This window comes from Manis javanica, chromosome 7 (assembly GCF_040802235.1).
Source record: "Manis javanica isolate MJ-LG chromosome 7, MJ_LKY, whole genome shotgun sequence".
Lineage (NCBI taxonomy): Eukaryota > Metazoa > Chordata > Mammalia > Pholidota > Manidae > Manis > Manis javanica.
In genome coordinates, this window is record NC_133162.1 from 27,064,350 (window position 1) to 27,080,730 (window position 16,381).

The 16,381-nt window shown below is 48.7% G+C and overlaps 1 protein-coding gene across 5 annotated transcripts in view; it reads right to left on the bottom strand.

Moving 5' to 3' along the window:
• The window catches only part of PAX2 (paired box 2), an 86,165-nt gene that overhangs the window by 14,786 nt on the left and 54,998 nt on the right, over positions 1-16,381 (bottom strand). For all 5 annotated transcript variants that reach the window (XM_037001374.2, XM_017680229.3, XM_037001373.2 and 2 more), the window contains 2 exons: positions 4,560-4,735; positions 2,191-2,317 (listed from right to left, as the gene is read on the bottom strand). In XM_037001374.2, coding sequence (XP_036857269.1) covers positions 2,191-2,317; positions 4,560-4,735 — 303 coding nt within the window. The remainder of the gene's footprint in view (positions 1-2,190; positions 2,318-4,559; positions 4,736-16,381) is intronic.

The window sequence follows — 16,381 nt, forward strand, 5'->3', positions numbered from 1 at the left end:
CCCGTGAAGTCTCTGGGCACTGCCCCTTTTCTCACCTTGATAGTGCCTTCAGCGAATTCTGTTTGTCCCCGTAATAAACACATCATGAATCATTCATCTTTAATAGATTATGCAAATTAGGAGGACATAAAATCAACAAAGATCAATAACTGCAGCCGTTTTAATTGCCAGCAAAAACATTTTAAGAATGAGCATAATCTGCAGCCCTTTCTTGGGTAATGGCACCATTAATCCAAATACTGGATCTTGGCCTAAGTGTAGAAAAATCATTCCCTGCCCCCAACCCTTCCCACCTCCCCTCCCCCACCTCTCCACACACTTCTCTCTTTTCGGTAATTTCCAGTTTCTGAGTGAGTTTCCCATCATTACCACTGGTGAACAGCTCCGAATGTTAATGGTTCTGCTTTTGTTACTCCTCGCTTGATTGAAATGTCGCATACAGATTGAGATGTTAGTGCTAACTTGCCACCTGGGAATGTCAAGCTGGGTCTGAAATGAACTTTTCTCACACTTGGATCCAGATGGATCAGTCGGAGATGTTCCCAGGCTGAGCTGGGACCGTTCCAGGGCCATGGGGGGGAGGCGGGTGGGGGATGCTCAAGGTGGAGGCACTTTACTGCACCAGCCCAAGTTCTGCACAAGGAACCCTACCTTGATGATCCATCTCTCCACCCTAGGAAGCCTCTGCCTTATGGACTGTGGCCCCAGGCACAGGGAAGCACAGCTGGGATTAGAGAAAAATCCTGGGTTCTTTTTCACCAGCTGCCTGGGGTGGGCCACCTTTGGGAAGTGACCACTGTAACTCTGAGCAGATCAGGAGAAAGGCGGCCTGACCTGGGCCATCTGTCTTGGGTCAGAAAACCCAGCAGCTCAGAGAGGTCTGAGTTCTAAGGAGGGCCCAGGCTGAGGTCAGTTGATAACAGGCTGTATCCTGACCCAGCTAAGGTTGTCACTCCCAGAAGCCTCATCCAGTTCTCTGACACTTCCAGAACTCAACCTCTGATTGCCTAGCCAAAGAGCTCAACTCTGTCCAGGCCAGAAACAGTCGGACCAGGACACCCCTAAGGAGAACGTGGGCAAGTAAACAACAGGGTTCTCCTAGGCCTCCTAGGAGGGGTACTCACAGCCATCTCAGGCCCGAGCCCTACTTGGACCAGCTCCAAGTCAGAACCAAGGCCTGTCCTACAGTGGGGCCATGGCTGCTCCCTGCCTGCCTCTGGTTGCTTGCAACTCCGCTGCTAGGTTCCCAGGCTGCCTCTGTTTGCCTTGCTCGGCAGGTAACGCCTCAGTGTCTCCCCATCCCCACTGAGACCCTTCTCTATTATTCCGTCTCCTGAGGAACAAACGGCACATTGGCTTTAGTGTCTTCAGAATAATTAGGTGAATTTTAATAACACCTCAATGTGTGTCTTTCCCACTTGGGCTCTTTTCTGGCCTGGAAACCCTTCTGCAGTGCCAGGCGCCCTCCTCAGCCAGCAGCTCTATGGCCTGGACCTCCATCATCTGGGGCCTTCACTGGGCCACACCTCAGCCTTCCTCTGCTCAGGCTTCCTCTGCTGTTCCTAATCCATGGGAGCGCCTGGCTTGGGTGCCCTCTTACCCTGCATTTGACTGCAACAGGCCTGAGCCTGTCTGGCCTTGATATCAAGCTTTGGTCTCAGTGATTTCTCTGGGAAGCAGGAGAAGGGCTGGGATAATTGTGCTTATCTGTAACTACCGATTTGGATGTGATATGCGGAAGTCAAAAGCCACAAGTACCCAGGCTGTCCAGAGGAAGAGGCTGTCCTAGGGACACAGGAGTGTGGAGGCTGTATACAAGGCACACTGCATTCTCACCAGCCTGGCCTAGTTACCCTCGGCATTCTTCTGCACGCATCCTAGCAAGAGCCTTATAATTCTGGGCACCTTGGTGGAGGCAAGAAAAGGCAAGGAGAGAAGCAAGAGGCTGGGCAGAAAGGACCAGCAACAAACAGCTCCTCCTGGCTTCAGTCTTCCCAGGCTGAAGCATGCAGAGACACTGACCACAGTTCTTTCTCTCGCATCTGTTCAGGAAGCACCCTGGTTTTTGGAGGCTCACTCTCTCTTTAGATATCATGGCAGGGGGCCCACGTGTTACATTAGGCCCCAGATGGCATGGGCTGAGGCACCCCCACTGAAAGCAGTATTCCCCCCTTCTGGAAGCCTCCTTACCAGTTACAACAGGGTATGTCTGTGTGCCTGACACGTTGCTGCCCAGCTCGGGGTTGGTGGATGCAGATAGACTCGACTTGACTTCATCAAGCCCAGGGGTCAGGGCTGGGAGGGAGTATTCGTTCCCCTGGGAGGAGAGAGAAAAGCGACAGCTTTCTATTGATGCACACACACGGAGAAAGGGCTTAGTGTGCAGATGGGGAGGAGGAACGGGGAGCCTTCCCAGATGGGATGGAAGGAGATGGCCCAGCAGAGGGAGGGGAGAGAGGGCGAGGGAGGGGCAGGCAGTGGATGGGATGATGGAGACTTTTGCATGGGGGTGGGGGTGGTAGACCTGACAGGCTTGTGCAGCCTGTACATTATGGTGTGTATCCCAGCACCTTTTACATTTCTGCAGCATTTCATCTCCTGCCTAAGAAGCTCCAAGGGTGGAGTGTAGCAGTGGGGATCCCCTGCTAAGAGACAAGGGTTGTTTTAAGGTCCCTCTGGAGTAGGGAGCCTGGGGGAGGAGGGGTGAACCATGACATTATGGCGAGGAAGTAGCTAGGGGAAGGGCCTAGAGGGGCCTTCAGCCTGGCACTGCTGGGTGGGCTGATTGGGTGCTGGTGCCCCTTTTTTAAAAACAAACAAAGACAGCCCCACGGGCCCCTTGTTCTCTGCCTGTGCACTGGGGTATGAAATTGGGGAGGGGGAGAGTCCACATGGCTAACAGAAGGGTGGGAGGGGGCCAGTCATTGACTCTGAAAGGGTGTCCTGCCCGAAACACTAGGGTAATTGCCTTTTTATTGCAGCCTCCACTAAGCCAGACCCTGATGCTGGGCAGACCAGGAGTCTGCACAAAGCAGGAAAAGTTGCTCTGATTAATATTACATTAAATTAAAACTGATTTTCTGCTCTTTCGGGTCCGTTTTTTTCCCTTCCGCTTCCTGGCCCCCCCAGAGGACCCCTCCCCTCCCTGGCTGGACGGGATTGCCTCGTCATTTCCAATTCCTTCTCGTATTGATCTTCCTGTAGAAATCAGTTTTGTAATTAGCTGCAAATTAGGCCTTCTACTGGGGGTGAAGCTGCCCCCTGATTTATCACCAGAGTAATTCGCTGTGATCGGAGAGAAATTAAAATGAACTCAATTAGGCTTCGGATTTGCTTTATGGGCCCTGCTCCGAGTTTCAGGGGGAAAAATGACTGTGCTGGTGTTTAATAGTCTAATGAAAGTAAATAAAGGTTATTCATTGTAATACAGCCGGGGACTCGCGGAGGGTGCACTGAGGCGCCCGCCTTGGCCAGCTCCTCCTTTGTTGGTTTATGGCTCAGGGCACCTTAAAAAGACTTTTGATTTTTGTTTTATGAAGACAAACAGCTTATGGGATAAAAGGACGGGCGGGAGAAAGGCGAGTGGCTGGAAGCTGTTGGAGTCCTAGTGTGGCCTATGCAGTGTGGAGCCTGGGGGCTATGCTGGTGTGTCTGCGAGTGAGTGTGCAAGCCCATAGACTGTGTTGTGCTGCAGCTGTGGGCCTGGGGTGGGATGAGTGTGTGCTCTGGTGCTGGAGCATGTGCCCTGGGGGGAGCTGGGTGCTGGGGGTGTGCTTGATGACAGTCTCAGGCAAGGCACACCCACTGGCTGCTGGGATCTGCTGTGAGCTCTGTGGGTTGGTGGTGGGAGGGGAGGGAGTGGGTAGGTGGTGGTGGAGTTTAAACAGGGCACATGGGTAAATGGGAGGAGTTAGGTGATGTGTCTCTATGTTGTGTATTGTGCTGGTGTGTTGGGGACCCCATCCTATGCTGTGTGTTCTGGGCTGTTCTGCATCTATAGGAAGTCTTGGGGTCTGAGGGGTGGGCTGGCAGCTTGCCTGGGGTCACACTGGACAGCTGAGGTTTAGACCAAGAAGCAGACATAGCAGGGGCTCCTGACATGGGGCAAGAAGAGTGCCACAGGCTTGCACACACTTTCTGTAGGCCCCTGGGGTATCTAGGCAAGGGACACATCAGACTGCCCAAACTCCTCCAAGGCAGGAGGGCAGTCCTGAGTACTCTGTGCCAGTAGCACAGAACGGCAGGGCTAGAAGGGACCTGTGAGACCAAAGCTAAGTCCTTCCTTCTACAGATGGGGAAACTGAGACTCTGAGAGACTTATCCTAACCATACTAGCACACAGAACTCATCAAATCTAACCCCCATACACCACAATGATTTTTCTTAACTCTCCCATAACACCCTTGTGTAAGTGTGTTCACATGGCACACACATGCTGCCCCCACATGTAGCTCACAGGATGCCAGGTGTGCATATGGCCGAACTGTGTAAACATTCTCCGGAGGCCTTGATCTGTCCAGGTTCTGTCCACTTCTGCAAACAGGAAGCTGTTTCCTCACCTGTTCTGATTTGATGTGCTCTGATGCCTGGAAGACGTCAGGGTAGGAAGGACGCTCAAAGACCCGATCCAAAGCTTCCAGCTGCTGCTGGGTGAAGGTGTCAGCTCTCAAGTGCTTCCGCAAACTGTCCACACCACTCTGGGAGTCTCCATTGGGGACTGAGCCCTCAGACACATCTGGAGAACACAAAGACACTCAGGGTATCAGCATAGGTTGCAGAGGCACAGTGCAGTGCAGCAGGCCTAGCGGACAGGCACTTGGCTCATCCCCCAGGGCTTTGCACCCTGCTGGGACCCCTTACTCCCAGTTTCCAGCCTGGAGAGGCTGGACCAGGGGCTGGCCAAGCCTCAGAGATCTGGCTGAGGAAACCAGAGCCTTGGAAGGACCTGGGAAAAGAAAGGAAAGTTGTCACAGCATGGGGGGCAGAGGTGGAGTCAGATGCTCCAGGGGCCATCTCCCCAGGGGATGTCTCCCTGAATCCTTTCTGTCCCCCACCCTGGGCCAGCCTTGGGGAGGAGAGCTGGGTGTCTCAGACAGCATTACTGAGCTTGTGGAGAATTGAACTTGGCTCTGAGATGAATATTAGTTCCACTGACTCCAAGGGTGGAAAATCATCAAATCTCTGAGGCTGAGTGTAACATGGAGACTGGGTGAAGTAATTAACTTCACCACCAAGGGAGGAGGGACTCTGAGAGCCAGGCTGAGGCATTCTACTTGCATGGGGCCAGGACTGAGATCAGACAGAAGGACAGCAGGTGGCCCATGAGCATTAAAAATGCCAACTTGGGCAGAGACTACAGACAGGATCTCTGTGGATGTCGCTGTGCCCAGGCCACCCTTCTCAGCCTCCGTCCCTAACCTGGACTCTGGCGAGGCCTTCATCAGAGGTCAGCTCCTTGGTCCCCTGGTTCCTCCTGTGGATCTCTACAGGGAACTGAGAGTCACTCCACAAAGGTAAGGCCATGGTGGTACCACACTAATCCTGGCTCCCTGGGACTGTAGGCCAATCCTGTCCATGTCCTGCCCTACCCATGCTTTCTCACCTGCCTCTCTGTGCCTGCCTTTCTGCATTGGGTCTGTTGGAGTTTTCAGAGGGTACAATGGGCTAGATACCCATCCTGCCACATCTCCCCTGGCCCAATGCTGGGTCCTCCTTGGCCACAGCTTGGCCACTCCTTGGCTTCCCTCAGCCCAAACCAGCTAGGAAGCCTTGGGCCTGGGTCCAGACCATGTTCTCGGCTCCAGGGTGTTCCTCTGGGACTGTTATATATATCAGTTTATAGGTGATTATATGATATGATATAATCAATATTGCATTATATACAGTAACACTGTACAGTATCATTCAGGAGACCATAGAAAATATTACATATTGATTAACCTCAACCAGAAACCATCCTCTCTTGCTGGGCTCCTACATGGAGCACGGGAGTCTGCTTTTCAAATGTGGCCTCCTGTATTCCCTTCACTCTATTCTGGAGCAGGTGGGAAAGCAAAGAGAGTGTGTGTGTGTGTGCGTGTATGTGTATAAGAAGGAGTGAGAAGGAAGACCAGGATCGAGTCTGAGGTGGACAGACAGACACAGGTACTCCTATGCCCCTGTGTTCTACAGACACAAAACTTGGTGGTTGTGTTTTCTTCTGCATAAGCTTCTGGAATGATTTTCTTTCTTAGAGGGTGTATGTGTCTCTCTATATGACTTAGGGTGTGGCATATTTATTTTTCCCTTTTGTGTGAATATTCTCTGTGAATATGGATTTGTATATGTATAAACATCCAGATAAATAAATGTCTGTGTATGTGTAAGTGACAGAGTAAGAACCTTTCTAAAAGGACGTGTGTGTGTGTACATGTGCAACCGCACAGGAAGCCCTTGCCCAAGTTCCCTGTGTTTCTTTTTACCCACTTGTCTTTCAAGGATGTACCATCATCCTAATTCCACCCCTTATAGCCATTTGCATGTTCCATTGTGTCCAATTTTCTCTTCCTGGAGGGCCTCCTGTCAGGGCTGAGGGAGGCAGGGAGTATCTTTACGTGTGGTTATCGCACACATAATTGGGTCCTGGGGAGTAAAGTGTGCATTTGTGTGTGAGCATGTGCTCACACACTATGTGCATGGGAGTGTGTATATGTATAGGGAGGCTCAAACCATGCATCTGTGTAGATTTGTGTATATGCCTGTATGTGTGATTTGGCTCAGCCCTGTGTGTGTGTGTGTGTGTGTGTGTAGGGGCTGAACTGAAGCTTTGTCCTCAGGTCACTGGCTGGAGGAGTCTCTTTTCCTTCATTTATTCAGGGGCCCTTCAGATCTTGACAAATCTGTCACTCTAAATTTGCGAGAGATTATGGTGCTCTCTCCCCAGCCCGCAGAGAGGTGATATATGATATCTGCTGCCCCTATTGATTGCCTGATCTGGTGGCAGAGGCCGGCGAAATGAACTTGAAATGAACATCATGCCTCAACTCATTGTGCGTATAATACACTACTTAATCCCACATTTTTCAGCTGCTATGGAATTCAATTGATCAATCATGTTCCACTGATAGTACTGTTTTAGGGGTTATTGCTGCTCCCTCCACTCACTGACCTTTTTATTTATTTATTTTTTTGGTATACTCAGGCCCTGTGATAAGACAGGCTACAGAGGCAGCAATGGGGGAGCAAGGGGGAGGGAGGAAGGAAAGGCAAAAGGAAGGCTGCTGCTGCAGAGGTGTTGGGGGGAGGCAGGGAGGAAGGGGGGAGAGGGAGAGAAGGTGCTGGAGGAGCAGGAAAGCAAAGGGTGTGATGCACACATGCAGAGAACTCCCAGGAGGGGCTAGGGGAGGCTGGGGGAAACTCTCCAAAGGAGAAGGAAGGCATTGAAGAGGCAGGAAAGGTGACAGAGCACAAAGAAAGTTCTGGGGCAGCAGTGAGGGGAGTTCAGGGGCTGGCAGAGGGCAGTGGCATTACTGCTGAGGGCTGACAGCTCTAACACATCCCTCTCCGGCGGCGGGGCAGCTGCGCTGTCCTGCAGCTGGAGAGGTAAGGGAGGGATGAGGGCAAGGAGAACGGCAGGAGGGGAGTGAGGAAAGGAGGTTGGGAGCAGCCTGGGGTCAGAGGCCCAGGGAGGAGAAGCTCAGGGAAGGAGGAAACCCAGAGGCAAAGGAAGGGCAGAGAGAGGGAGAGGCAAGAGGGGAAGCTTGCCAGGCTGGAAGCCTGGGGAAGAGCTGGCAGGCAGGGGTGAGCGCACTCACACGGGAATAAAACCAGCAGCCACTGTCAGGGAAGCCTGGGTATCCAGCTGAAGGCCTGGATGGGGTGGGCTTGGGAGGCAGGGGGAGGAGAAGGAAAAGGACAAGAGGAGGAGAAGAAGAAGAGAGAACACAGAAGAAGAGAACAGAAAAGGAAGAGAAAATGAAGTGGTTGTCAGTGCTGATCACGCCTCAGGACGGTGGGGAGAGAGCGATCTCAGGGTGGGACTTCCCAAGGCAGAGCCTCAGAGGGCACAGCAAGGGACAGGGATGGAAATGGGCTGTAAGACCACCGCTAGGCCCGGATGTTGACAGGCTCTCTGGCAGAGTTGGAGCCAAATAGAGGAGAGGGCAGAAGCAAGGCTTGATCTAGGTTTCAGAGTGAGCAGGGAAGGAAAATGTGTGAGCAGCTGGAGAGGATCCATCCCAGAGGAATTCCCCACCCTACAGCAAGAGCCCCCTTAGGCCAAGAGGCCAGGATGTACGCTACTGCAGGCGGGGCCGTGACAGATGCGTCTCTGCAGCTCCAGTGCCAGCCATGAAAGCAGGCACAGGGTAAGTGCTTGATGATGATCACATGAATGAATAAGGCTCTCTGGGTAGCACTGAAAGCCAGGTCCCTGGAAGAAGGTCTCCGGGCTGGCCACCTGACTGTGTTGGCACCCCAGGACCCCCAGTCACCTGTCAGGCAAGTCCATGCATCCCTAGCTATCAGAAGATGTTGGATGTTGGAAGACCCACAGAAGGGCCCTGGGCAGACTTATGCCCCTTCTTCACTTGTTCCCACTGACAACATCACTGTCAAGCAACACCATCCTGCCCACCTATGGAGCCTCTACCCAAGAGACAGAGAACACCGTGTTCCCAGTTAAGAGCAGAAATTAGTCTTAGAGCTGCATAACTGCCATCCAAAGGAGGTGACGGAGGTTGCTTGGGAATGGGACTGGACTCCCTGCACCCAGGCCCTGGTCACAGAGAGCAGGGTTGGGATAAAATGGGTCTGTCTTCCTGTGGTGGGAGCTGGTTCCAGGGAAGGCAATGGAAGGAGGCCCTTGGCTTTCACCTTGATAAGATTACCAGTCAACCCTCTTTCAGGGCTCCAAGAAGGAGGCGGCCACATGTCCTGGGCTTTCTAGAGCAATTCTGATTTTCAGTATTCCTTCCCACTCTCAGGCCATGTTTTTGGATTAAGGTTGGAAAATATGGTTACTACAGGTTTAGTAAGACTCCCCAGATCAAGGAAGAGACCATGTGCTAGTCAGTTTCCATATGTGGAGGATTCAGCCCTGTTCTGCTATCCCCTGCCCAGCCACTATCCACTAGCAGCTCACAGAACTGAGAGCTTATTACATGCCGTTTAATTTCCCCAACAACCCTATGAGCTAAGTACGATGATACCTATTTTAAAGATAAGGAAACTAAAGCAAAGGGCGGTTAAGGAGTGTATCCAAGGCCATGCAGCTAGCTGGTAAATGATAGCCAAGATTTGAATTCAGGTCTGTTTGACTCCAGAGCCTGCCCTCTACATCATTTCACTCTGCTGTCCAGAAACCAAACCCAGCAGGCCCAGCTGAGGGCCATTTGGCCCCACTGGTGACATGGGCGCCCTCTCAGCATCCCCACTTCTGTGCCTTGCACCCTCCCTACACTGAGGCTACAGCCTGTGGCCCCAGTGCTGGCTGAGCACAGACTGTGCCCAGAATGATTAGGAGACACCTGGTCCAAAGTCCTCATTTAATAGAAAGTAAGATTGGTGGAGGTGAGCAGCGGTGTGGCAGAGGGGGTGGCCAGCTAGGTCACATACTAGGTAGTCGGGCTCTCAGGACAGGAGCCCATTCCAGGTGCCTTGTCCACTGCGGCGTGAGCACTCTCAAGGAGAGTGAGTTCCCACAAGTCCTTTTTGGGACGAGGCAGGATATAAATAAATTAATTTAATTAAACAAACTGCTGAGTTAAACCTTTGACATCTATTATTCTTTCAAGGGGAACAAAGGCTCATATTGTCTTCTCTGACCGTTTCATATTTGCTTAGCAGTTAACGAAAAGCTTTCACAGACTTTAGGTCATTTGGGCTTCCTAATCATTTGCCAAGGTAGGTAGGAATTATTATCCTCTTTACTGGTGGGGAAACTGAGGCTCAGAGAAAATGAAGTACAGATGAAAGGAGTAAGTGGCTAGCTCAAGGGCATATCCACCAGGGAGCCTGGCAGAGGGGAAGTGGGAGCCTGGCACAGGGGAAGTGCTCCATGGACAGCTGCGGACTGAGCAGCGAAGAGCCGGAAGAGCCGAAGAGCCGCAGCAGCTGCCTGCCCAACCAAACTCCAGAGGCTGGGCTCCAGCAGTGGGGCCCTATCCTCCATGCAAATGAAGAGAACTGCAAAACCAAGGATCATGGCTGGAAGGGGAGTCACCAAAATATAACACTGGTTACTTCCTGATCAGGGGAAAATTATTTTCTTCTTGTGTAAGTTTTCCCATATTGTCCAGGCTTTGCATGATAAGCATGTACCACTTCTAGAATCATTAATAAAAATATCTTTTACTCCTCAACAAAAATATCTGATCTCCTCATTCATTTAGCCTCATCACTCCCTACTTCCCACCTCTCTGACCCCAGGCAACAACCTTCTTGCTGGTCAATCACAAACAGGGTTGTCCAGTGAGGTCTCAGCATCCTGGGGAGGGGGCCGGTCACTGAACACCATATCTTAGGGATGAGGGCTGGGGATAAAGGACAAAACAAAACAATTCTGTACTCCTTGAGTGTTGACATTCTCCTTGAATCCCCACAGTAGTCACCTCAAGGGACAAGAGAAATTCTGGGACACTGACCAAAAGGTAGATGGCTGATTGGCAATAGACAAAATGAAATAATGCCATTTCCTTGGTCAGAAAGCACCAAGGCTCCTCGAAGTCTATGAAAATAGGATGGATGAACCAGGGCTGCCCCAAATCCCAAGAAGTGGGAATTAGGCATTTGAGAGGAATTCTTTTAAGTATCATAAAGGACTATACTGACTTCAGTTTTCTAAGAGCAAGTACTATATTCACCTGTCTATGGGGAAACTGACAATATTAGGGCTTTCACATACACATTAAATCCATTCAACTTTATGAGGTGCTTATTATTATTCTCATGTTTCAGATGAGAGGCAAAATTATTTGTTCAACCTGATACAACTAGTAAGTAGCAATGGCTGGATTTGAATTGAGGGATGTCTGACTCCAAAGTCCTCCCCACTATACCAAATTTTCCTTCTTTGTTAAAAGATCATCCTCATCATCACTTACTGAGCACCAACTATGTACTAAGCAGGCTTGAGGCATTTTGCATACCTTATCTCTAATCATCATATAACACTTGCAAAAAATATACCATGTAGCTCAATTTTACAAATGAGGATAAGCTGAGGTAGAGTAAAAGACATGTACAAGATCATGTAGTCTTGGGGAAAGTAAGTCCTATTTCCTCTATAGACAGGAAATGACCAGAGAAAGTGATGCAGGAAGAAAAGAGAAAAGCATGGAGAAGTGGGAACAGCAGGTAAAGGGCCCCAGTCCCCGCAGCAGGTGGGGCAAGAGGAACCAGGCCCCTGAGGTTGGGGTGGGAACTCTGTGCAAATGTTTGCCCAGACCATTCTGCCCTGTGGCCTCTGCCCCTCTCTCTCTCTCGCAGGAGCTCCCCCAACACAACCTTCCCCCTCTGAGGGGTTCACCCCCAGCTGCCAGTTGTTGCAGTTTCAAACTCAATTGTTCTCTGTACTGAGGCAAATGGAGTCATTAATTACCTTCTATCGGCTGGGCTGAGTTCAGAATGCGATCAATATCACCGCTTGTCATTCAGGGCAGCCCGCCCGGTGCAGCCCCAGCCCCACCCCCACGGCTGCAACAGGACCGCTGGGGTCTGGACTGCGCCTGGCCCTCCATCTGATGGGGAACAGGGAGTGAGGTTTGGGACTGTGAGGCAGGGAAGGCTTTCCAGACTGGGAGAAGAGCAAGGATCGATGGAATGGGGAGGAATAGGGGCAGAGGCGAAAGGGAAGGGGTAGCAGGAATGAGGAGAGAAGGGCAGGACATAGGGAAAAGGAAGGGAGGAAGGAGGGGTGGAAGAGAGGCTGAAGGGGAGCATGGCAGAAAGGAGAGATGGAGGGGCAGAGGAGGAGGGAGGAGGAAAGATGGCACTGGATGTGCTGCCAGGGCGCTGCCAAGGGCCAGGCTGGAGAACTGCTGGTGTTTGCCCAAGGGGGTGGGATGACATTCCCCATTGCCTCCCATCCTTCAGCTGAACGATCTGTGAGTCTATACTGGCCAGGAACCCCAAGATAAGCTCAAGAGAAGGGCACAAAAAAGCTCTTGAAAATGTGGCCCAAAGCTTAAGCTCTAAGCAAGACCAGGTTCTGTTCAGCCTTCCAGCCCTGGCAAACCCCACGCTATCCTTGATCAAGCCTGGCTTCCAAACACTCAGTGAGTTCTGATAGGGTGAAAGGCAGTGGGTGGCTGCCTGGCCTGCCTGACCTCAGTCTTGCTGTGCCCGTGTATACCCATGTGCCTCTAGGGACACTAACTGCATTAGTGGTCCTACATAATGCTGGACTAGGAGTAACATCTCCTGTGTTGAATTCTGGTTTTGTTGCTCACATGCTATGTGACCTTGGCCAAGTCCTTTGAGCTTTTCTGGATTGAGTTTCCTCATATGTACACCAGAGGGTTGCTAGCTCCTCGCTTGGCAGTGTTAACTTCTCCTTTCTCTGAGTTCCAATAGTCGTCTATTCAAACCTCTACTATAGAAATAATAATAATAACTAAAATTGATCCAGTTCTTATTATAGTAGCAGACACTATGCTTAACATACACATTCCTGATTTAATCCTTACAATAACAGCAACTAACATTAAGTGCTTACTATATATTAGGCACTCATCTAAGAGTTGTACATATATTAACTCATTTAATTTTCACAAGAACTTAAGCAGGACGTTTCTCTTATTATTCCCATTTGGTAGACAAGGAAATGGCCGTGCAGAGGTTCAGGAACTTGCTCGAAGTTACATAACTGACAAGTGATGGAGGAGGTAGAAGCAGAGTCAGGCAATATATCTGTGGCAGCTAGGTTCAAAACCTGGAGAAACCTATGGATAGAAAGGTTAGGTAACTTGCCCCAAATTACCTACTATAGCCAGTAAGTGGCAGAGCCAAATGTATTGTTATTTTTTAATGTTTGTTTTCTCCACTAAGCTGTGACTTTTTTGAAGTCAGGGACCCATCTTTTTCATCTTTGTAAACCTAGCATAGGGCCTGAAGTGATTAAAAAAAAAATGCTGGCTGCTTTGTCCAATAGAATTACAAAAGCAAAGGTTGATAAATTCTTAACTTGCCTTGCTTAACAATTTATCTTTTAGAAGGAAAGAGAAGCAACAAAAGAAACTGCTACTCTGGATTTAGCGTCATCACAATTTATAGTGGGAAAGTATTGTGGAGGTCATTTAATCTGATTCCCTCTTAGAAATTAAAAAAAAAATAAAAGTCTCTGAAAGGTTGAGGAATTTTCCCAAGTCACACAGCTGGTCAGCGTTGTGTGATGAGAACAGAGTTTCTCAGCCCAGTGTGCTTTCCACTATTCCAGGCTGCTTAATTCTGACCAAGAAAAAGAAACTGTTAAAAGGGAAGTGATTGGAATCTGGGGAGAAAGCAACCAGGTCTAGAGTTGACAGAAGCAAAGGAAGGACGCATTGGACAGAATTTGACTTAAGAAAGGCAAACACGTTGAAGGAAAGAATGGCGCTGTGATCCATGGCAAGAGATTCTAGAAGGGAATGTAATTCCATAAGGATAGGGTGCTCTAAAAATGAAATTCCACCTCTACAAGCTCAAACAATCAACCTGACAAAGTAGAGGAAGTGGGATTGGGGGAGGGGTGGAAAGAGGACATTAAAGGAAAATCATAAGCTTCAAAATATGATGAGCCTAGATTTTAAAAGGACATGCACACTGGATAGCGGAAGATTATGCAGCCATTAAAAATCATGTTTTCAAAGAATATTTAATGATATGTGAAAATGATCCTATATAGTGGTAAGTGAAAATATAGCAAGACACCAGCTGTATATACAGTATCATCCTAATTTTGGTTCAAAAAAATTTATATATGCACAGAAAAAAAAGACTAAAAAAAAATACCAAATTTCAACAGTGAGTTATCTCTCAGTGTTGAGATTATGGGTGACTTTTTAAAAATTTTACTATCTTCCAAATATTTAACAATGAGCATGTGTTACACTATAGACAAAAGTTTTTTTCCCTCTTATAAAGGACACACAACAGATGGAAGGAGGAGACCATAACCGAGGATGGATACGAGAGCAGCATGAGCCTGTCAGGAAGACAAAAGCTCAGAACAAGCTGAGACAACAAAAAAAGGGTCTTGGTAGCTATGTTTGGAGAAAGAACAAAAAGGAAGGCAGGGTTAGGCTCAGTACTTGGGAAAAGGAGGTAATACTGAGAGAAAAGAGCAAGAAGGCAAAACTTCTCAACCCTCAGCTTGCCTTTGTCCTCTCCACCAAAGAAAAGAACCTTCAAATGGGCCCAGCGGGAGTTGCCCAGGTCAGCACCGGACCAGGCAGGTAACGGGTAACCATTTCAATTGAATTAACTTTCCCAGGCCCAGACGAGTCATATCAGGACCTTGGGAGAAAAAGTGGGTTAGGATCCTGTCTTTTGTTAATTATCCTTGACAGGTCCCAGTGAAAGACTGGGGCAGTAACAAAGGCCAACACCATCCTCCTTGCAAAAAAGGGAGATAGGCATGCTTACGTGAATAATGCTAATTAACTTCATATTAGGGTCTGGAAATCTTATAGAAGAAATTATTATACAGTTAATTTATGGGCTCTAGGAGAGAAAATGGTGGTGCCCTGGAGCCTGCATGCTCACCAAGAATAAGTGGTAGCTCGTTAGTTAGATACCAATGCTTAAATCCAACACCGTCCCCACATCCCCACTAAGACTTCTTCAATTGCCCAGGCTGGAAGCAACTGCTCTTTTTTCTTGAACAATTGTCATAGCATTTTATACCTTGATCATAGCACACATTCTTGCTTACATAATGATGTGCACATCCATCTCCATATTAGATCAGGAGCTTCTTGAGGTCAAGGACTGTGTCCTGTTTACCTCTGTGAATCAGTCCTGCCATGCTTTATATAGCAGACACTCAATCTGCTTGTCAACTTAAACTGGATATATATATTTTTTTATTAACTAAGGGAATGTTATGGATGAAGTGAATGCTAACATTTCACAAAGAATCACTTTCCTAACTTTAGGGATAAGATGAAGAAAAGTGAAATTGTTGATGGCTCCTGGGCTCAATAGTACCTAAAGTATTCATTTATTGCAACCAGGAAGGAGATCTCCACTGGTGGGCCATGTGGCTTTTCTTTAAAGAAAAGTAACTCTTTAAGAAAAGATTACTAGGATGATGATATAGAAGACATCCTTATGATCTTAATCTGGTGGAATTAAGAACCAAAACCAACAAGATGAAATTCAATAGGGATAAACAGAATGCCCTATGTTTAGGTTAAAAAAATCAATTACATAAGTGCAGAATAGGGGGCACCTGGCTTGATAGCAATTGATGTGAAAAAGAGGTCCAGGTTTTAGTTGACCATGAACTCAATATGGTCTTGAGTCTGACACAGCTGCTAAAAAAGTCAAATGTAATCTTAGTCTACATTATGGATGTAGAATCTCCAAATGGAGAGTGGCAATGGTTCTACTGTATTTGGTGTTGGCTAGATGATCTTCAGAGTTTAGCATTCATTTAAGGGGGCCTTTAACTGTCAAGAATGAATTCAGAGATGGGTGACCAGGATGGTGAGGGACCTCCCTCAAGTGCAGGAAACACATCATGTGAAATCCACCCAGGGTTCAACCCAGTGTTTTTCCAGGCACTCAGTAAATCAGGTGGAATGAATGAAAGGAAGGGGGGGTGTCAAAGGGAGACCTTTACCATCACTCTATGTGGTTAAAGTTGTTCTCTATTTTAAAGATGAGGAAACAGATTCCAAGAGCAAAGGTCCCAGAGCAAGTAAGAGTGGAGATGGAGCTCACCTCCAGACATTTGGATTCCAAGTCCCATGTTCTTCCTCAGCACCACACTGACTCAGTATAAAGGCAGTGTTGTCAACATTGACAACTGTCTATCTATGCCTTATACCCAGGTAGGAGCTGTAGCTTGTCATGCAGAAGTTCTGGTGGGAGAGTTCTATGTGAGTGGCAGATAAGACTGGGTGACCTTTAAGAATCTGAGACAATGCCTTTTCACCACTTTCAGTCCAGCCACTGGCCTCCCTCCCCATGGAAGGTGGCTCTGGAGATGGTTTCTCTAAATCTTACTCATTCCCAGGCTCAAGTCCCATTTCCTGCTTGCTCTTCTGGCTGCTTCCCTGGAGTCTGTTGAATGCTCAGCCACAGGGTTCAGCATTTAACAACTTATTGTCTGATGTGTGACAGCCTTGCCTCCCCCATCCTTGAGATTCACATTCTGATTATTTATTCTCCTCATATGTCCCAACACTGGGCACTTGGA